At 38.2% G+C, this 23,725-nt stretch overlaps 1 protein-coding gene across 5 annotated transcripts in view; it reads right to left on the bottom strand.

Moving 5' to 3' along the window:
- Positions 1 to 23,725, bottom strand: part of SBF2 (SET binding factor 2) — a 238,330-nt gene that overhangs the window by 137,568 nt on the left and 77,037 nt on the right. Inside the window, exon 1 of one of the 5 annotated variants that reach the window (XM_042813559.1) lies at positions 9,430 to 9,489. The exons of the other annotated variants lie outside the window; for them this stretch is intronic. Within the exon in view, the coding sequence (XP_042669493.1) occupies positions 9,430 to 9,471 (42 nt within the window). The 5' untranslated portion in view covers positions 9,472 to 9,489. Of the gene's footprint in view, positions 1 to 9,429; positions 9,490 to 23,725 lie in introns of those variants that run through there. 5 annotated transcript variants of the gene reach the window in all.

The following is a 23,725-nucleotide window of genomic DNA, read 5'->3' as shown; positions in this document are numbered from 1 at the left end:
AAGCTAAACTCATTGTCTTGGAATGTCTCTGCTTACATTTTTAATTCTGCTTTGTTTTTAAGGAACCCTAAAACTACAGGTTGCAACCTGCTGTTCCATTACATACACAGAAGTGCAACTAAAATTAGCTTTTGAAGTATAAAACTACTGATATACTGTATAAGTTGTACACATTTTTGTGCACATTAAGAAAAGCTAGTCAGGATAATCATAAAATAGAGACATAGAAAGCTGCTTTCAGATTTGATTGATTTCAGATGCAGTGTCACAACGACAGAGTAATCTTTTCCTGTTCAAGTACCAGCTGCATCCAAACCTTTTCTTTTCCCTGAAACAAACCTTCCTGTTTTTAAAACAAAACTGTTCAGCACATAGGATTGGCCTTTTTACTTCCCACCAATCAAAGGATCATACGTACTTGTTCATCTGCAGTCATTTTAAGGAGATATAAAATCTAAGAATGGCTACGCTGGATAAGACAAGTCCAGAACGCTGTTTCCATCAGGATCTAAGAGTAACAGCTTAAAAGCAGTACAAGATTGGGTAACGGCCCGGTTACTGTTCTTACCAGCAAAGTTTCCAGCAGCCTCCATCTGATGAGCCTTCTGAGCCACAGGCAATATATTTGTCCTTAACATTCACTGATAGCTATTAAAACTGTCCCTGGCTTTCCTTATTAGTTTACCTAGTCAAACTTAAACACTCTGTTTACAACTACTTGCAAAAATATTCAACACTTACTCCAACAAAAGCCTATTTATAGAGCACCTTTTCACTTAAGGATTATCTCTATAAACCTCATTGCAAACATCTGAAATTTTCTAAGGGGTCGTATCATAACAGGTACATTATTTTCCAGCCCTGTTGAAAAGTGAGCTCACATCTCATGACTTTATAAGGTCTCAGGGACCAAAACAATTTCTTGCCTCAAAGATGCTCCAAGCACATCACATGTTCTCAGACCACTATTACTGCAGCAGTGAGCAGATTGCATGATGTGTATTAACTATAACATACATCAAATAAGCTTGAGTCCCTTCAGTATTTACCCCTCCAAGCTGACATGAGCTATGGCATTTCAAGTCACCCTAAACACTGACAGGAATTTTGACCTCAGAACAGAGGTGCACAAGCTGTATGAGTAAAAAGAGAAACAGAGCACAAAAGTGAAGAGAAATCTATATAGGTTTTTTCTTCTTTCAATAACAGAAGTACATCATTGATTAATAACTTGCTTCCAGTAATGGGAGACTGGGCTGAAATTTCGAAGTCAGTTTGATGAAAAATCTTGAAATGGTCTTTATGAATTTTGTATTCCATACTGAATACTGAAGACGTGAAATGACGACATATGTAAAAAATTCACAAGCACATAATTATTAACAAAATCCTAAGCTTAGAATTTACAAGGAGTAAAGACAACAAGACATGTCTGCATTAGGGAAAAAAAATAAAAATCTAGAATCATTCAAGAATGCAGATAGCAAAGGAATCAGGTTGAGATTTCATGTTTCCAGCAATTTCTCTCCATCCCCCAACATCCTGGTCCAGACAGCTGATGAAAACTGAAAGCATAAAAATAAGTTGTACACAAACATTTACTACAGATTCATCTTTAGAACCTCTGCAATAAAACTTGGGTATTCTTGGGTGAAAAGCGGTTAAAATTCTGTCTCTGATACTCTGATACACAGCTTGTTTTATGATCCTGGGAAAAACTTCCAAACCCAAAGTTTCTCATGTTGTATTCTTCATATTCAGGATAGACAGCTTAACACTTCTGAGTCTTTATTCTTAGAAGTGGTAAGCACTCCCTCCTGCAACCGAGCGTAACTGTTTCAAACATCAAAAAGTCCTCCTTGAAAAGACATCCTAGTCATTCCAAGCTAAGCATCCAGCATTAGCCAATGAGTTTGATATTACTGGCCTTATCTCCCTTTGTTTTTCATCCCACATCAGTTAAAAATAAGAAAATACCACCACTGATCTTGCAGGACTTCCATAAAGATAACGTAATGTGGTAGATGTATACAGACATTGTAATGAAACGATCATCAAAGTCTGATGATGAAATCGTTTGAGTTCTGTATGTATCGTAGAGTTTAGGAGGTGTGTGGTAAAAAGCCTGGAATCTGTATCTCGAAAAGATACAACAACACACAGCCACTGAGTACCCCTTTGTTCAATGCCGATGAGCCAAAATGCAAAGAATACAGTAAAATCCTAATAACAAATAAATAAAGTCAATCTTTTCACGGTATACCGTTAAAATTGAATCATACACACAAAGTCGGCCAAATTAAGGTTATTCATGCAGCCTTGGCTCCAGCACTTCTCAAGCTCTGCACGCTCACATTTACGGCTGTTGCATTCCTTCAGACCTGCCAAGCCTACCTGTTCTGACAGGAGCTCTGTGATGGCTCCCACAGGCTCTGCTTGTGCCCTCCTACCACAAATGCTCACTCCACGTGCTTTGAGAGGAGCTGAGGGGAGGCCTGATGGCGGCTGCAGCTCCTCACAGGGAGCGGAGGGGCAGCGCTGAGATCTGCTCTCTGTGACAGCGACAGGGCCCGAGGGGATGGCATGGACAGCTGTGTCAGAGGAGGATGGGGTGGAGATTAAGGAAAGGTTCTGCACCAGAGGGTGGTAGGCATGGAACGGGCTGCCCAAGGCATGGCACCACGTGGCTGGAGTTCAAGGAGAGCTGGAGAGCGCTCTCAGATACAGGATTCAGGGCAGTCCTATCTGCTGCCAGGAGACCTTCCAACTTGGGATATTCTATGATTCTGCTTTAAGGGAATGTAAGACCCAGGATATGCAATTAATCCACTAGGTGTTCAGTGCACAAATGACAAATACGTGAGGTTGGGATGCGTGACTTATGCACAGCCTTTTTTTTCAGAACACATGCACAACCAAGCAGCTTTGAACTTTCGAGCATCAGTAAGGCTAATGTAATTGATTCCAGGGTTTTAAAATGCATCTTAAAAATAAAGTGTATTTAAATGATAGTTCTTTTTGTTGTGATGAAACATTATTTGCAGGTCAAGCAGTGTCGTAATTATCAGAAGGGACTGCTGAGCTGGGGAGGGAGTTCTCAATAGCAATCAATGCTAATAAATAGCTTATATGGAAGTGTAAATCTGACTTGTGTCAGTGAAAATTCTTTCTAATCTAAAAATGGTCTTCAGAATAAAATATGCTTTCTAGATTTCATTCTTTACTAGTGGACAATTAGTGATTGTTAAGGAAAACATCTTAAGCAAAGTACACCCACTGGCTATACAGAGAATCTGTTTTCAAATTAACTGGAAGAAATTTATAAATATAGAGATTGAGGATAAAGACAACAAGGCAATGCAATGCTCCTCCTTGAAATTAAACAATGATTGAGTCTCAGTTTAGTTAAAATAAGGTAATAAATATTAGTGTAATACTTGAAATACAAACAGCACTGAGAAGAACTTTCCAAACTAGTATAAACGCAAGCTACTATCCAGTATGCTTGCCATCATAGTCTGGCCAGTAGGAAGAGAAAAATGCTTCCTTACCAACCAGATGCTATACACCAAAACAGACAAAAGCACCACTGTGAACATAATTCAAAGGTCATGTGCTTCTTCAGTAAACAGGAAAAAAACTCAGAAGTTTAAAAATGAACACACTCCCATATTGTTTCACTTATTTGCCAGAATTCTTGGAACCTGAACACAGCTTCTACCAATGACACTGAAAATTAAAAAGAATCAGACTGTCCAACTCACTGTTTATAGAATTAAGCCTTTAAGGGTGCTGAGTGCTTCAAATCCACTCCAGATTACAAGTGATTGCCTTAAAAATCTGGCAGAAATATCCAGAAGTTGAACTGAAGAACATGAAACAGAGATCTTACGGTCAAGGTGTTGAAATGACATTTTAAGCACTGCCTGAAACCACGGGTGTTCACTGAAGCAAAGCACTGTCTGTCAGTAACTCACACAGAATGCTTTCAAATCAAACAAGAAGTTAGGTTATAAGGTGATGTTAAGATAAATTAGTTACACATATCAGCATTGAATATACTGTATATAGCTTTCTGAAGACTGTTGAAAAATTAAAGAAAATTGTCACAATCTCACCCAAGCACTGCAGCACTTAAGATGAGGCTTAGTGTGAAAGTGAATACCTCATACTATTGCTATACTGAACAGTATTTACGTAGTATTCTAGTTTCATTACAGAAAAATGCTAGTAATTTGTATACTTATTATGGAATAAGTATATTATTTGACTTCTAAATCCATTGGACAGAAATTATCCATTTGCTGAACTGCAATTTAGAAGTTTATCATTTATCTCAGAGCTCGCACCCCAAGAATAACCAAACAAAAACTTAAACCAGTGTTCTAGTTGGATCTGTTTGGCTACAGCCAGGAAGACTGCTCAGTCTGCAGTTTACACTGTTTTCTGTATCAACATTCCAGTCAGCTTTCCATCAGAAATCCATTACTTCTGATGGCACTACCAAAGTAGAAAGGGGAAAAGCTCATTCAGGAAGTTTACAACACGATACACTTTTTGCAAGTCATCTTTAGAAAGCATTTTTTGAAGAGATTGAACAGAAGATGACGTCTATGAAATACCACTACCAACCACTGCACTTAAATAACTAAACATCTTTAAAACACATTCTCACACTGTGTGTTTTCTCAAAACATATTTGTGCACTTGTTTCTTCTTACAAAAAAAAAAAAATAATAGTAATCAAAAACTATCCCAAAGCACATAAAATATAAAACAATTGAGCTCTATTAACAAGATTTGAATTAAAGATCCCAAAATGACTTTGGGATTTAAAATGTCTAACACAGCCAGCCACCTTCCATTTCAACTCTTCCACAAAATCTTTGATTCTCCCTTGGGTAACTTTGAGCTTGTAGGCTTTATTTACCTCCCAAGTAAACGTGTTTTGTTAGGTCATGCACTATCATCATCTTGTCTACAAGCCTCCCTGAAAATAAGAGACTATGTTCCGGACATTATGTGAAGGAATTTTGTTCCATCTGGACTTGCATGACCTAGCACCAGCTGCTGAGTATTTCACCATTTCACCATTCACTTATGTACGGAATTTTGGCACAGGGAATTTTCTTTTTCAGATGCATACCTCTACTTAAAACAAAACAATTACAATGCCTATCGGCAAAACAAAAAAGCAGTGTTATGAAGCTGCAAATCTGCGGAAATTCTTGAAGCTTGGGGGTTATCTCTAAATGTAAACAGAATACAAAACATACATTAAATTTTATAACATCTTCCAGACTTTCAACATCTTGTCTCTAACAAACTGCATATTTATCCTTAGCCTACTCTACAATGAAACTAATGCACATATAGTATACTCTGAATTTCCAGGTAAAAAGCCCTTTCAAGATATCGTAAGCCAGCACTATACAAGACTCTGGTGGTCAACTGTAAATAATTAAATTCTCTTGTTACAAGAAAAAAAGAAGTGCTTTCAATCATCAAAGAAATGAAGAGGACTGGAATGCACTGGAATACAGAGTTGCCCAAGATGAACTTTAACAATATTTACCTCATGGCACCCCTGAAATGCTGCAATCTGCTTCCAGCATCTCCCACTAAAACTTAGGAAACCGACTTTGATTTATTTCATTAATTCCAGACTTTCTAACTTATGGCAGCAAAGAGATGAGAGGAGAAGAGAGTGTGAATATGCAATATGTTCACTTGAAATCAAGGAACTTTCTTCATCTCAGGAAAGCAAAAAGACACATTCGGATGCTTGCACGTGCTGACATTGCTGGATGCTAACCCTCTCTTACTCTCTCAAAGCTGAAATTGGTTAAACACTTGGGAAATTCCATTAGAAACAGCAGGAAGGTTGCTTGTGAATACTGATGACAGAACTGTCCAAGTAGAGTTGCAGGTGAGTAATCCTTCCTCTCCCTCTATGTGGGAGGTGCTGTTCCCATAGACTGTGGATATTTCTGCCCCAGGTATCTCCTTTTCAGCCAATTTTAAAATACACATCAAAAAGGAAAGATCCTCAGCCACATTATCGGTCTCCCAAAGCCTGAAGAGGTCTCTCAATGTCACTAACCTGCACAAGTAGCAGTTGAGGTATTTCATAATTTGAAATCCAGACTGAAACAAGCCTCAGTGATCATATGGCTCAAGTTTGCCATAGAGACCCTGTATCAAAAGTCCAGCAAAACAAAGAAAGTCAACATGCGTGAACATCTCAACTAAAACAGCTAGCTAATTCTCCAAAGTCACAGAGATAGAGAAGTTTTTTACTGAAATTCAGCAAGGACTAGTTTAACCTCCCCACGTTCAGGATCACAGACTGATTGCATGGGGAAGGGACCTCTGGTTCAACCACAGTGTGAGCAGCAAACCTGCCATGCTACTGCTTTGTTTGCATCTCCACATGTCCTGGGACTGGGCACCTCTGAAGAGTCTGGCTCCATCCCCTCTGCAGCCTCCCTGCAGCTAATTAGAGACACTGATAAGATCCTCCCCTCTGCTCCAAGTTGAACAGACCCAGGTCTCTCAACGTTCCCTCATATGTGAGATGCACCAGACTAGTAAATGTATAAGCCAATCTATGAATATACATGGAATAAATTTGTTTCAAGTTCACCACTTTGTTTTTTAAACCTCTTAATATTGTGTGACTTTTAAACACCTTTCCTTAGTGAACTGCAATATTGAAAAAGCCAAATGTAAAATGCACTTCTGCAAGGACTGTGTATCTAAGCTTGTTTTCTAAAATAACAAAATGACCTAGAAAATTACAACCACCAAGAAACTAGCTTCCTTTTCTGCCTTCACTAAATATCCCCATCCCAGAGGCTTATTCAAAAAGATCTGTCAAACAATCTTCTGTTTCTGAACAAAACGAACCTGGACTACAGTGATTTAAGAATAACTTCATTGTATACTAATGCCTTGATGGGATTAATTCTGATATTGTGAATGGAATTTTCTTCTTGGAATGAACTTCTAGCTACTCTGTTCTAATCGTGGATAGGTAAAATTAGAATGCTTGTGCAAATAAGGAGAATTTGCACGTTTATTTTTTTAAAACTGCACTTCTTCATTGTTTTCAAGCCAAGGGAGACCCTTGGACTTTTTTTTATCCCTCCCCTGACAAAAAAGAAAAAAAGTTCCCATGCTCAGTGTTACCAGAAACAGTGAGAGAGAGACAACCATGGATGGGAATCAGAAACTTTCAGACTTGTAGTGAAGTGTCAAACCAAATACAAATATGTTAGGTGTCTGTAAGAAGTACTTTATGCAAGAGATTTTTTTTTTTTTTTGCATACATTTTAAAATCCATCAAAAAGTTCAGAAGCCATGAATGTGAACTCTCAAGACTTGTAGCTGAAGGTAACACATGACCTTCCTTCAAAATTTCTCATACAGTCAAAATACTTGTCAGTCAGCTAGAATTGCTGCCAGGATGCTAAACAATCAACATAAAAACAGAAAACACAATTTCAATGCAGCAATAAATTCACCTGAGTAATGATTTCAGTAAATTATACTTCCATCTGAAGAATACAGGTCTACAGCAAATGAAATGTTTGGTTATGAGACAAACAAGAAAGCAGAGTTGGAAAGTATCTAATATTTAAAGTATTTCTGAAGCAACAATGAAAGAAGAACACTGAAGAAAGAATATCAAAATCCTAGAAATTCATTCTCTTTATTGAAGGCTCACATTTTAATTTTCAGCATGAAATAGATTAAGAAATATCTCTGTCCCTACTCAACAACCAGTAGTCAGGAGTGGTTTCTAACCTGCACTGGGACACGTCTTTATGACAACAATTAACTTGTTTGTTGTGTGGTTTTTTTCTTGTTAGTATTAACTACTGTGTATGTAGTTAAAGAGACTTCTGTACCTGAAGAATATAAGCCTAGGAAATTAGCTTCAAATCAGAAACATAAATGAGCTTTTTACATATATTTACTCTATCAGCCAGGCACAAAAAAATCTTTGCCTAATGCAGTTTTTCTCTCCCTCTTTCCTCTGCCTTCATCTTTCCTCTCTTCCTTTAAGCAGCAGTAGCATTGTGTTGCAACAGTAGCCATAACCTCTTTCAAATTCTTAATGACTTCCCAAGTGATTTTCTAGATAATGCTATAAACTATCTTTCAAAAGACTTCCAGCACTTACAAGTATAATTAGTGCACTGGTTGACTGTTTTAAAGAAAGTGCAGTGAGATAATTAATGTGCATCACTCAACAATTACAACCAACATGTAGTTAAGCATTTATATGAACATATTTTATGATTAAAACTTGATGTTTTAATGTTTAACTGTTCCTCCAGAGCAACTGGTCAACATCCTATCAAATATTACTGCAATACTATGTGTCTTGCTTATCTTATTTTTACATCTCACACCTGCACAGTCAGATATTTAACCACACCATTAATACCAGCCTTGCTATTAGGAATGCATTTGAAGATGCATTCTGTTGATTACTAGCAGTTGTAATGAACTGTGAGCAGGCTTGGGTTTACACTCTTGCATTTGTGATAATTCTTTAGAATATGCCCATCAGCAACATTTCAAGAGAAGGTCTGTGAATGTAACAAAATGGTAATATAAAGTATATTAAATACAACATCTATCTGAATTGACAGCTAGCCATAAGAAGGGCTGTGTCTGATGAAGCAAAATATGCTTACTGATTTCAGAGAGATGCCATCTGTCTCCAGATGACAAAATGAAGAACAGGCCCTGCTAGGCAGGGGGGTTGGAACTACATGATCCTTGAGGTCCCTTCCAACCCGGGTGATTCTGTGATTCTGTGATATCTTGAAACATGCAAATAAATCAAGAAGTCTGAATTTGGTCCTAATACAAGCAGTAGAAGTTAGAAAAAAAATATAGTTAAAAAAAAAAAAAAAAGGGTATTAATCCTCTAGAAATTGTGTAGGCAAATATATAGTGCCATCTACCTCTGTGAATTGTTATAACTGTTCTGGACATCAGACTACAAGGCAAAATTAATCTATACCTTACCCTCCCCTGTTATTTCATTTTCACATCCAAACACTGCTAACCCAGCGTGCATTCAAGATTTTTCACACAGATGAGCCTTACTCCAAGCAGCCTTCTGCCAGCTTTGCTCAGAGATAACGCACAACACCAACAAAAGAAAGCCAGTCTGCCCACTGAACTCTTACAGGAAGGAATGCAAAGCCCAGAGAAAGGTGTATGGGACAGCTCGCATGAGCAAATGGCTTTTCAAAAATCCGGGGGATTTTAAGCGGGCTGGCAGCCAATTATGCAACATAAGCACCTCTACCCACGTGAGCACTACAAAGCCCAAAAAGAGAGCGCAGCCTAGAACTCAGCACCTTGCCAAACATGCACTCACATCAATCACTGCCACTCACTGCCGACCTTAAGGAAGTTGCAGAAAAGGAGATACGTATTTTTGTACATTCTGCTGGTCGTTCCGGGAATTTAACAATGCTTCTTACATTGCTTCGTGTTACAGCTTCCCATTTTGGGTTACAATCAATTTCCCCTTTTGTGTGTGTGTTTCTACAAAGAAAGAGAAGGGAAAGTATATCAACAGGAAAACATGGCTAAAATCTTACAAAGAAACAACTTTACATGTGAGTGAAAGCCTAGATAGACTAGGACCTGAAATACATTCAAAAGGTTTCCTAGATTGCAAGATGAATGTATCCCATTAAAACAACAGATTTCTGTGCATTGATTCCTACTGAATTTTACAGTTCCACAGACTTAATGAAGAAAAGTATCAAAAGCCCTTCCTGTTAGTACTCTCCCCAAGATTAAATTAGAATACATCACCATCTGCAGCAGCATGAAAAGACAGCCAAAAAGTTTGGTGCTTTCCATGGAGTCTCAGCTTCCTGTTCAGGAAAATGGAACCAGTCCAAGGCCGTGCCCATCCTCTCTTCCCGTGAAGCCAAGTGCTGTGTTACAGTCAGTGAGCTACATGGATGGACAGCATTGCAGGTGTGCCTCCTGTGAGTACACTAAGAGAAATACCTACACCAGAGTTGGGCTGGCAAAAGCTCTGGTGTAAAGAATAAGGCCAGTCTGTGCCAATGCAGGTACTGTCACAGGAACTCATGGCCTGCCAGCAGAACACAGTCTTGATGAATGAACTGCATTTCCTCTAGGTAGGCTGGCATAACGAAGCAGTCTTTAGGGAAGATAACAACAGATTCCAAAATCTGTCAATATGATTCTTCAGAGAGGACTGGCACTGACAAAGCCTGTACTTGTAAGCATCTATCTACCTCTCATGCCCACTTTTTCTCCTTTTCAGCATTTCTCCTTTGCACTCTTGGACAGACACATTGGATTTGAGTTCTGAGCAATCTCCAGTAGTATGTTTTCCATTTTTCATCACACGATTATTAAAGCTGAGTAAAATTAAACATTCAAAGTTCTATTTAAAATCTTACATCTGTAAAATGGGAGCACTCTTATTTCAGTTACTGGTAGAAAAAAATAAATAAAAGCAGGGGAATATAAAAACCTCTGATAAAATTCAACATTTTCAGACAGACCAGCTCAAGTAACCTGCACGTAAATAGAGCGATTTGAGGAGCTCTCTGCCACTTAATATTCCACAAGCTTTTCAAAAGGAGACCACAGATATGATTTCTATGCTTTAAAAGGGTAACAAAAATGTCAACGGTATAGTCTTGTTTAGTACAACAGTGAACTTAAGTAAGGGTACTCTGAAGTGGTAGCAGAGACAAAAATCAAACAGAATGAAATCAAACAGAATAGTGGCAGACGTGGAGGTTAGCGGCTGTCTTGGTCAGAACGACCATGAAATGATAGAGTTCTTGATTCTCGATGGAGCCAGGAGAGAGAACAGCAAAACTGCTACCTTGAACTTCTGGAGGGCGGACTTTGAATTGTTCACAAGACTAGTAGGGGAAGTCCCCTGGGATTCAGTCTTAGAGAATAAAGGCTGGTCGCTCTTCAAGAAAGAAGTCTTAAAGGCACAGGAGCAAACCATCCCCCCTGAGCCACAAAATGAGCTGGCGGGGAAGAAGACCTGACATGGATGAATAGGGAGCTATTCTTGAGGCTCCAGGAGAAAAACAGAATCTACCTCCTGTGGAAGAAGAGACAGGCAACTCAGAAAGAATACAATGAAGTTGTTAAGATGTGCAGAGAGAAAATCAGAAAGGAGGAAGCCCAGCTTGAACTCAAACTGGCCGCTGGGGTAAAAAGGAACAAAGAACTCTTTTTACAAATATGTCAACAGTAAGAGAAGGACCAAGGAGAATCTCCATTCTTCACTGGATGAGGCTGGGAATGCAACCACTGTGGATAAGGAAAAGGCAGAGGTTCTGAAAGCCTTCTTTACACCTGTCTTTAAAAGTCACACCAGTTATCCTCAGAGGACTCCAGTCTCCGACACGGTAGTCTCTGCTCAGAGCAGACAAAAAGACTGTCACAAGTCCATGTTGGATGAGATTCACCTGAGAGTGCTGAGGGAACTGGCAGAGATGATAGTCGAGCTGCTTTCCATCATCCATCAGAGCTCCTTGTTGACTGGTGAGGTCCAAGAGGATTGGAGGCTTGCCAACAAGACTGCCATCTACAGGAAGGGTTGTAAGGAGGATCCGGAGAACTACAGGCCTGTTAGCCTGACCTCAGTGCCAGGGAAGATTATGGAGCAGATTGTCTTGAGGGAGATCACGCAGCATGTGCAGGACAACTGGGGGATCAGGCCTAGCAGCATGGGTTTACGAAAGGCAGGTCCAGCTTGACCAAGCTGATCTCCTTCTATGATGCATGACCCGTCTGGTGGATGAGAGAAAGGCTGTTGACGTAGTCTACCTAGACTTCAGCAAAGCCTTTGACACTGTCTCCCAGATCTTGATCTAACATTATGCAGTATTTTTATAACTGAGTCAAGTCATATAGGAAGTTTACTGCTAAAGACCATTAGTGACTCAAAAATTAATAGCATAATTACTGCCCCTGGAGGCATTCAAGAAACATTTAGATGTTGTACTGAAGGACGTGATTTAGTGGGAAATATTGGCAGTAGGTGGACGGATGACCTCGGAGGTCTTTTCCAACCCTGGTGATTCTACGATTCTGTGATTCTAATATTAGGAAGATAAATTATTATTAAACTAATGAGAAACAAAAGTAAAAAAAAAACCAAACTCTAAACCTAGGTATTTTAGCAGAATGAAACAGAAGGCAGTGGCTCTCCTTTTATTTATTTTTTCCAACTTAAGCCATTACTTATAGGTTACAACTGGAAGACAGTTGTAGAAGGCACCACCTCAAGGAAACATTAGCTAATTCCCAATCCTCCTTTCAGCTAATAAATCCACATCTCTTCTCATGTGTCAAAACTGGGAAGTCACAGAATTGCTAAGAAAATCACATGAGAATGTTGTGTAGAGAATGCTGAAGATAGTTTTCCAAATACAATAAAATATGAACTAGGGCAAGAAAACAAGTATCGCATTGTGAAGTTTAATAATACAAGGTTACAAAATCTGACAACTCTCAGCTGTGATCTCAAAGATTCTGATTTCAAATCTTAAAGAGATCTCAGCTTTTTCATTTTTTCTTTTTTTTTTTTCCCCTAAAGAGAGCCAAGAAACACTTCATAGAGAGCTAGATGCTTGACATCTAGCTCTCTATGAAGTATAGAGTATAGAGTTACATGTAGATAAGCTGTTTACTTGTAAGAAGACTCCAGATAAAAATGTTCCCAGATCTAGCATATTACAAGATCCAGAAGTTATCATCATAATAATTCAAAATAATAAGAAAAATTGGAACAGTTTATTGCAATAAGATCACCACAACTGGAGTCTGAGTTCATCAAGTAAAAAATTTATTAAAAAAAAAAAAAAAATTAAAAGAACTCTGAAACATTCTTTATTTCAGTTTTGCAAGACATTATTCAACGCCTGTGTGACAGAGTAAGTCAGCACAGACCACTGAGGTGGTCCATTTGATCTGGAAATCTGTAATACAAGCGCTCTTCCTTATCTTTTTTCTTTTTAGGGCTCAGATGACCTCACAATAGTTGAAGCTCTACAGTATATGATTATAATCAAATCTCATACTTCAGAGCTTCGACCATTCATGCATAGAGATTTAGACAGAATTTCCACCTGAGTACTTAATTGGACATCTAAGTTTTTGTGAGAGAGCCAACAGTGGAGATCTAGCTCATCATGGGGCATGCAGGTGCTGCAGAAAATTCTGGCTGACCTGTCTTGCTTCCAAAACTAAATGTCAGGTGCCAAACTAAAAGCTGAGAAGTAATTTTCTACCATTTCAAGCTGACAGGGATTTCTGTAATTATTCTTTTCTTTTGTGGTGTATGGCACATCAGTATCATCAGGGCAACTGCTTCCCTTAAGCTCAGGAGATGCTCTGGCCTCATCCTCATCTCAAAAACACTATCAGACTCCGGTCAGACTCAATCAACTGATTTCATGAATCAGTTCATCAAATCAGTTCATCAAACTGATGAAAAAAACAACATATAGTCTTTCTGTGAAGCCAGAAAGAACGACAGAGAAGCCTTAAAAAAGAAACAGATAAACTTTAAAAAGAGTAAGTTTTGTTTTTTTATGAACATTATACTCAAAACGTCATGTCATTCTATATTGTAAAACTTGATACTTATAAAGTTCTGAGTAGAACTGGATACAAAGGCTTAAATAATTTTCACGTGAGTGGTAGGGATTGGTAATGCTATCACAGCTTGATAATTTAATAGAAAATGTTTGGTCAGATTCAACACTTGTTAAATATTCTAATGCTTGAAAATGCCAGTGATTGTTAATCAATTAAAATTCCAAGGCTAAGACAACTGAAAAGTGTAAGCTGCTTACATCACAGCTAGGGAAACAAAAACCAACCAGCCAAACAAAAAACAACAACAAAACCCACACATTTATGTCCCAAAATAGCTTGCAGGTGCACAGAAAATACCCCAAATAAGCACACTTGCACATTTCAGTTGTATGCAAGCATTCTTTGCAGCAACAGGCTGCCCAGAAAAGGCTTCTCTTCTTTCTTTACCAGTGCCGTAATCCCAGCCTCCTGCATCCAAAAGCACCTACAATGCCCTTAAATTCCATTCAAAATGAACATCACTGATCACCATCAATTACATATCGCCTCACAAAACACGGGCAGTTGAAATAGAAACTATATCTTTTTCATGCAAAACTGCACAAGAGGTGAGAACTATAGGTCATTATAATAATAAACATAGTAAAAAGTTGTTGTCAAAGAATTAGTACATAATAAAAGCTGCTACTTCTATTATAGCAGGAATTGATACATGTAAAATTAAATGTTAACGTATGCTCTCTCATCCAAAAGATTAAAGAAATAACGTGATTCTTTTTCAAAACTAATCAGATGTTTATACACTCCTCTATATAAAAATAGAAACATTGGTCAACCGTGGGGGGTTCCCTCCTATTGTCCCATAAGTATACAGAGGAAATAGAAATATTTCAAGCCATCTGTAATGTCTTACATTCTTTGAATAAATGAAAGAGCCAAAACACTTAACAGTACGGAATTTTATTCCAAATTATACCCAAGAGGAAGCCATCTGCAGGAAAAATAAAAAGGAAAAATAAATAAAAATAATAAAAAAAAGAAAAACACCACATCACTAGCAACATGCTTGACTTGGACACTTGGACATCACTTGAGCAATACAGCTATCCAAAAGGACAGCATGTTCTTTTAAAAGAATGACTACTTATTCTTTCATGATATAAGCAACATGAAAATTACCTGAAAATTCTGGGGCTTTTTTAACCCACTATGAATGGATTATACAGTGCCTCAGCAATATACTGAACTAGTTGTTGGTTCTTCTGTTTTTCCCCCCAATTAATATAAAATATTACCATATTGGCAAAATCTCTCTCTAAGATGACAGTGAAACTGAAGTTACTCTCAGGCAAGCAAATCATGGCTGCTATGTCCAAGCTTTGAAGGTGACTGAAATACAAAGCCTGACCTGACCTGAGTAGCTCAGCAGTGACACCTACAAGCCTATCAAAGTGTGAAACCCCTGCTTCAGGCAAAAGGAGATGACATCTCCATAAAGAAATAATAACAAAGCTTTGCTATGCACTCACACTAAGGCTAAAATTCAATACATAACAAAGTTTATAACTGCTACTGTAAAACCTACGTCGGTAGGACGATGACCGTATCATGTGCCAAAGATCTCAGACATGACGGTCTTGTCTGAACAGCAAGGGCTGCAAAGCTGCCTGCACAAGTATTAGAGAATTCATCATTCTGTCTCAGGAGTAATGATACAAGAAGAGCAGAAATATCTTGCTCTACACAACGTTTCCTGATGCATCAGTGTTTCCTAGATTCCTAAGTCTTCAAAATACGAAACAGATCATGCTTAAAAAAATATGAAAAATATTTGCTGTAAACTCCAAACAAATTATGTGAAATTTTGAAAATAACTATGCAGTACTAGAAAAAAAATGAGAAAAATAGTATACAGGTTCTGACAATGTGTGGGTTAAATTAAAAAAAAAAAAAAAAAAAAAAACCTGAAGAAAAAAAGCAAGAAAATCCCCTTTCAACAGTTGCATACCAGGAAACATGTGTTGACCCATGACATTTCAAAAACTAACAACTTTGTTCTAAACCCAGTCTAGGACAGCACAAAAGAAACACAATTTTTCAAAGCATTTGGAGATTGAAGCACCCTTTAAAAACAACACTGAATTTTTCTGCTACTTTTAAGTTTGCAAGTCAATATCATGCAAATTTGCAAACACATTTTCCTAAGAAAATGTGTAACAGGCAGTAGATAATACTTCAACACATTTGGCCCAAACAAATAAGTTCATATTAGGGTGTGGATAAAATTTTTAAACTACGCATAGATTTTATTCAAACCAAAAATAGATATCAATGGACAGAAGCCTGACTTTTTCAATAAGCAGTACTCCTACCCCACACATTTTCTTAATAATCTCTATTTTTTCTTCTCAAAAAAGTGGTCAGGCAGTGGGACAGGCTGCCCATGGAGGTGGTTGACTCACCATCCCTGGAGATGATCAAGAAAAGTGGAGATGTGACATGAAAGGCACATGGTTTAGTGGGAAATCTTGTTGGTAGATGGATGGTTGGACTGGATGACCTTGGGGGTCATTTCTAACCTTGGAGGTTCTGTGAGTCTATGATTTTCTTACATACTTTAACCTCAGCAACTTGAGAGCACTGGTTGTGCACAGACAAAGTGCTACATGCAGGCCTACAAATTCCTGTAAGTAGTCATCAAATTACTGTATTCTATTTCATAAACTACATTTCACTTCAAACATAAAAAGAACTCTCCATACAAAGACAGAACTATGCTCTAATTTCTTTATAATTCAACTCAAATCTTGACTATATAAATGTCAGCCTGGAAGTTAGTTGTCCTAATTTCTTCTTTTGTTAAGCTTTGCCAAAGGCTAGGAAATAAATAAATGTAATTTCAAAAAAGAACCAGCTTCTCTTATTAGCACTGCTGTGAAAAAACTCCTGCTGGTATGAAAGACTGAAGTTTATATTTTCAGAGATGGTCCAGACTGATATAACAAAGAGCGAAAATATTTGTGTACTGACAGTACCAACTAGATGACACTAATTATAGTTTTATACTGACTTCTTTTTTTTAATCATTAACCTGGATCCAAACAACAGACATTCAAGAATTGTCCTGTGCTCATACATTAAAAGTTCTCACTAGGTTCAACAAATGAAAATATGAGGCCCTGCACCTGGAGAGGAATTTCTAAAAAGCAAACTACATAAGTGAATTGAATTATTACTGTCCAGTGTTTTTTCATTAAAGATTTGGTTTAACTTTGTGTTCCCCCTTCAAATCTGGAAATAAATCCATTAGAACAAATACAGACAGGTTTACATGAAAGACTAGTGAAAATGCTCACAGCCTTATGCATGAAATTACTTCCATCTACTAAGCTGCCTAAACAGTAAACTCTCTTCTCATAACTGAACCTGTCTATAAACCAATTTGTTTGTATTACTACAGTACAACTCACATATATTAACCATGTTTCCCAATATGTCTGTATTGAAAAAAAACCTGGAAATAAAATGAGAACAAGAGAAAAGTGACTTAAGCAGTGGATATAGAAAAGGAGAACATACCACAAGTGCTCATTGACTCGTGCTCTTCATTTGCAAACCACAAGTTATACAGTATCTCCAAGTCACAGAAATTGCCATCAAAGGTTCAAACATAATGACCAAGCTGTCAAACTATGTACTGCCAGTAACAGGACTGACGTCCGTATGCCCTCAATTCACCAACTGATTCAGACATTTTATGGTTCAAAACCAGAGCTATAACAACCACAGCAGGGAGAGGGAAAATATCAACAAAAAGATATCATTTGTTTCATTATTGTTAAGCCGAGAGACATTAACTATATACCATGATATATTGGCACTTTGGAGTAAGGGCTGAATGTATAAACATGTTTATAGACTGAGTGGCAGACCAAAATTTGAATCATTATCCACAGAGTCTATTTCAATTGGGCTTCCCACCAGAATCCAGGAAAATGTAATTTTCTGCCCTAACTGACCACCTACTCTTCCTGTCACTCAGTGACTTGCAGCTTTTTGACCCATTCTTTACTTATCCCTAATTCTAAAACCTTGTTTTTATCTTACAGCTCTTCCCTTATGGCTTCCAAGATACAATTTTCATTTACATACTACTGATGAGTACATGGTTTGAGATCCCACATCCCATGATCTCCCTACTGAAGAACTAAAGTCTACAATTTCATCTGATCTCGTTGAACCATTGCTTTTTTCTTGCTCCCATTACATAACGTACTTTGTAGGACCTTTTCTTGGGTTCTCTCTTACACTTTGGTGGCATGGTTTCAAAAATTCTAGACCAAAAATTTAACAACCCAAACTGTGGACCAAGAATTTAACATTTCCTTACATGACCTCTTACAGATGTTTTTCCCCCACACCACTTTTCTTTAATATTTTTTATATTTCACCAGACACTTAATAGGAACATACTTTTACAGTGCTGGTATTCATTTTCCTCAATAGTTCAGCATACAATCAAGTAGGACTTTGGCCTTCTCATCTCTGAGCTATCCTCCTACAAAACATGCAGCAGGTTTTAATTCTAGTTTACTCAATCAGAATATACTTTAACTTATTATTCTCCCTAACAGCACTGCAAGAAGTCTTAAAGCATTCTTAATGAGGTAAAAAAAAAATATGCACTGCTACTTTGCAATTCTTTTCTCATTACTCATCTTACCTTTGAACCTCTGTTTATCACTGTAAATTAACAGCTGCAGTACACAATTTCATTTGGGACTGTACAAAGATCTTTTCCCTAAATCTAAACTTCAGTGGAACAGAATTGTGCTGTTTCTTCATGCAGCCATTTGTACAGCTATAGAACTTTATTTCACTACCATTTGCAGTCCGGCTCCACCTGACTTTTAACAATGCTCACTTTACCCATGCTTCTGTGGTGGCCCACTCATGAAGATTAACATTTTACTTTTGAAACTTGGTGCTTATTTCCCGCCCAAGAGAAAATTTCAAGAGGAATTTTAAAGCTAGACATTGCACTTCATCACAGAAAAGCTGCTAAATAAACATAAGCAGAATGCCATTCAAGAAAACAGTGGATTGCACTCCTATGTTTGCACGGAGAGGCAGACTTTGGTTTTATTCTCACTGAAAGCTGCCCGTATCAATACTTCCCCAAAACCACGACAAGAGAGCAATACTGTAGCCATGACTCATCCCCAAGAAAACCATCCACTTTTCTCTCTCCCATTGTGAATTTTCACTTTACCTTGCATATCTCAACTATCCTGCCTTAGACAGTCTCAGAGATGAACAATTCCTACGTAGAATGTACAATCTTATAAAAATGAAATCGGTGGAAGGCCGAAAGAGAATTTCAGGCCTTGCTTCCAAACTATACTCTGTGGTCTTACACTTTAATGCAAAATCATGGCAACGAGGAGGAAAATAAGTGCTAGATAATTTGGTTTTGCAGTTTTAGATTATGTGACTAAGGTTCTTAAGGACATCATAAATTAAAAAAATCCATGTGCCATCTCAAACTGATAGAACCAAGTGATTAACACTGAGCCCTTCTGTAACCCCATCTTCATGGAAATGGCACAGCAATATCTCACTTGTTGGCCCCCTGCCTGAGGCACTGACCGCACCCTCTGACCGTAATCAGAGTGAGCACAACGTCTGGAACGACGTGACGACATTTGAACAATCTAGGCGTTCTACTTCTGGGGCGACTGTGTGTTTAGTAAGGTGTATTTCTGTTTAACTAAAAGCACATTTACATTTTAAAGAACACTTGCTTAATGTTTTGGATGAAATAAACTTAGTATCTTCATTAGTATCTTTAGTTTCAGTTGACTTATTAGAATCATAGAATAACCAAGATTGGAAAAGACCTAAAAGATCACCCAGTCCAACCGTTCACCTATTCCCAATAGCTCCCACTAAACCATGTCCCTCAACACAACATCCAGCCTTTCCTTGAACACCCCCAGGCTCGGTGACTCCACCACCTCCCTGGGCAGTCCATTCCAGTGCCTGACCACCCTTTCTGAAAAGTAATACTTCCTAACATCCAGCCTGAATCTCCCCTGCCGTAGCTTGAAGCCATTCCCTCTGGTCCTATCACTGATGACATGAGAGAAGAGGCCGATCCCCAGCTCACTACAACCTCCCTTCAGGAAGTTATAGAGAGCAATGAGGTCTCCCCTGAGCCTCCTCTTCTCCAGGCTGAACATTCCCAGCTCCTTCAGCCTCTCCTTATAAGCCCTGTGTTCCAGACCCCTCACCAGCTTTGTTGCCCTCCTTTGAACACGTTCCAGGGCCTCAAAATCTTTCTTGCAGTGAGGGGCCCAAAACTGGACACAGTACTCGAGGTGCGGCCTCACTAGTGCTGACTTAGTGCTGACCTCACTTTGCTGTCTTAGTGGCAACAAATGTAGGTTAACTAAGGATTTCCCCTGCCACTGAGAATGTGGCATAGTCTATCACACGCATTCATAGCTACCAGTGCAATGTCAGCAGAGCATGTTTTACAATACATAAGAGAAAAAACACAGCTCTACTTTCTCCATACCAAGATAGATACATTTCTGCATGATTTTACAAATTCCTAGCTATGATAATGTTTAGTAGTGCTAGTTACTAAATTTCTTTACAGGTGAAACTTAGATTATTCTTTCTATTTTATTAATATTTTGGTCCATCTGCTCCCTGATATCAAAACCAATATACTACTCTCCTTTTCTTCTTACCTTTTTGTCTTCGGTGGCTTTAAAATAGCTGCAAAGACAGCTCATGTAGCACATCAAGTTATGCTTGCAGAAAAAAGTAAGAAGTACAGTACAGAGCAACAAAAATCATCATAATAATTTTTTTTTTAAAGCAAGAACCTTGTCCTGCTTATGCTATACTAAAAGAACAGCAAATCATACAAATAACCACATTCATTTTCAAAATATTTAAATTAATATAAACAAAGCAGTTGAGAATCTTTTCACTGATTGGTCTTTTTTAGAGTTTCTACTTCACAGATTACAGAATGTAGAAACTCTATAGCTGAAAAGGAAATCACAAACTTGCACTTATGTGACTTATATTTGCCTTAAATAAAAATATGTCCATCTGTAAATGGTAGCTTACAACTCAGTATTTTGCAACATGAGTTACGAGATGGAAAACAAATGCTACAAAAACAAAACTTGGATCATATCCTTCTGTTTCTACAACACATCGCTCTTGCTAACATCTGTACAATAACTACATGAACAAGTGGAAGGCAGGTTTAATGATGTCCTTCCCATAATTTGATGCCAATAGTCATAATTTTTAAAAAGTAACATCTTTAAGATGTACATAAAAAGAAATACTGACTCAATTTTTTCACATTATATACAGCATTTTCACTGATCAACTTCGCATGTCACCAACTTGTCTCACTACTTAGATGCAGCAAAAGTTATTTTCACTTGCTCTAATGCCTCACACTATAATCATTTCAGAACCTTCCCCCCCATCCTCAGCCTTCAAATGTTCAAAATACGCCTCAGGAGGCAATATAATGCTGAACTGCATACTTAATGTCTTTCAGCACATCAGTGAGACATCCAAAAGTAGAGAATTATTTCAAAACTCATATTTCCACACCAACATGGAAATTGCATCCCAAATGCCAGAAAGCAGAGAAAAAACTGGACTAACACTTCCCATTCCTCAAAAGAAATGCTGGGAGTGGGAAATCACTTGATACCCACGAACAAGTGACTACAGTCACTTCTTAGGAACCTAGTAGAATGATTTTATGGAAATGAGCGAATTCAGAAGGAATATAAAAATAACTTCAACATTCCTTGCTGCACAACAAAATTTTGAATGTTATTAGCAAATTCACAGAATCATAGAATTAACAAGGTTGGAAAAGACCTTCAAGATCATTCAGTCCAACCATCCACTCATCACCAGTAGTTCTCACTAAATCATGCTCCTCAATACAAAATCCAAAGGTTCCTTGAACACCTCCAGGGTCAGTGATTCCATCACCTCCGTGGGCACCCATCCCAGTGCCTGACCACTCTCTCAGAGAAGTACTGTTTCCTAACATCCAACCTGAATCTCCCCCTGTGCAGCTTGAAGCCATTCCCTCTGGTCCTATCACTAGTTACATGAGAGAAGAGGTTGATCCCCAGCTCACTACCACCTGCCTTCAGGTAGTTATAGAGAGTAGTGAGGTCCCCCCTGAGCCTCCTCTTCTCTAGACTGAACATTCCCAGCTCCTTCAGCTGTTCCTCATAAGCCCTGTGCTCCAGACCCCTCATCAGCTTTGTTGCCTTTCTTTGAACCCGCTCCAGGGCCTCGATGTCTTTCTTGCAGAGAGGGGCCCAAAACTGGACGCAGTACTCAAGGTGCAGCCTCACCAGAGCTGAGTACAGGGGGATAATCACTTCCCTGCTCCTGCTGGCAACACTGTTCCTGATGCAAGCCAGGATGCCATTGGCTTTCTTGGCCACCTGGGCACACTGCTGGCTCATGTTCAGCCGAGCATCAATCAGTACCCCCAAATCCATTTCCTCTACATAGTCTTCCAGCCACTCTGCCCCAAGCCTGTAGTGCTGCCTGGGGTAATTTCCCCACCTGTAGCTGGGTCATCTTAAATGACCAAAAGGAACTTCAGAAAATGGAAGAGAGGAAAAAACAGTGCGTATCATCTGTCACAAGAAGCACAATGAGTTGGACAGAAGACACGGCATAACTCACCCCTGAGCTTTCTACCCATAGGTGGGCAGCCGACCTGCTGGGCAGCTCATATGGATTTTAGACATCCACACTGGGGCAGGAAAGCACTGAGGCTACACTCAGATCGCCTCTACATACGATTAATGTTATGAAGCTAGGACTGCCTACAGATAAAACTAGAAAAAAGGATACATAGATGGCCACATTTGACTGTGACATGACAGTGAGTGTTTGAAAAACAAAACAAAGAAAAACAGAAATCTTACAGTAATTAAATCTCTACATTTCTTCCTTTTAGAAACACTAGGAACTGGCAGCAAAAGTTTTTCTTGAACTTGGTCTTTAGATCCCTGGTCAACAGATGTTTTGCAACAAGCTGTTGACAATGAATATTCACGTTCCTACTGAAACCAACATGCTGAAGTTTGAAGAGAACAAAATATTGATTAGGACACTTCAGTACTCCAACTTTAGATTGCAAGCTTTATCCTCTTGTTTAGCCCAAATAAACAACATGTCTTTAAACAATCAATTCAAACCTCAAATGATGATGGTATCATCATTTTCTGTGGCAGTCAAACGCATCACAATTATCAAATCAATAATTAAGTATTTTAGTACCAGCTGCATCCCACTTTTACATATATTTAACATGCAACCATATATTTATCATTGAAGACTTTGTTTTTTTTTTTTAATGTACCTTAAAGGCTCAAGTGGCTGAAATAATGTAGACATTTTCTCCCTATGTAACACAGCACAAACGTTCCAAAAATTTTAGGCTACACAAGCAGACAGATGCATAGATAGGAATCAGTGTAAAGCCTTGAACAGCAGATATCCCAAACAGAAAGCTTTAGGCAGGTACTAGCATGAATGCATTTTAACTAAGAAAAAAATATTTCTCAAACAAAAATCCAGAAAAGTTTAGTGAGAGATTCCAGTTTCTGAGCTTCCTGGAATACAAGAGACTTATAAGAAATGCACAAGAATAAAAATGGAAAGACATGCCAAAAATGAGTCAGGAACAAATCGCCAAAATTGTTGAAAACTCTCAAGTTTTGCAATGCCAGGCATTCAAAGACCCAGTACAATTTACACAAAAACTACATAATTGCAATTTATGAGTTTAAATGCAATTGAAAGGATTCATAAAGTTTGAAAGAAAAGATATTTTTAGCTGGCAAGCACTTTTTACAGGCTAACCATTTTTCTTTATCTTGCTCGTGAGACCTCTTTCTGATACAGCTTTGTGATACAAACACATTTGTTAACCATTATTAAGAAGAAAAAGCAACAACAACATGGCATGTTTGTACTCTTAAAACAAATCATGCACATTAAT

The sequence above is a fragment of the Centrocercus urophasianus genome, unplaced genomic scaffold, assembly GCF_019232065.1.
Source record: "Centrocercus urophasianus isolate 14NV4802_14NV808 unplaced genomic scaffold, USGS_Curo_1.0 seq_14, whole genome shotgun sequence".
In the NCBI taxonomy this organism is placed as follows: domain Eukaryota; kingdom Metazoa; phylum Chordata; class Aves; order Galliformes; family Phasianidae; genus Centrocercus; species Centrocercus urophasianus.
This window is presented reverse-complemented; position numbering and strand designations above follow the sequence as displayed.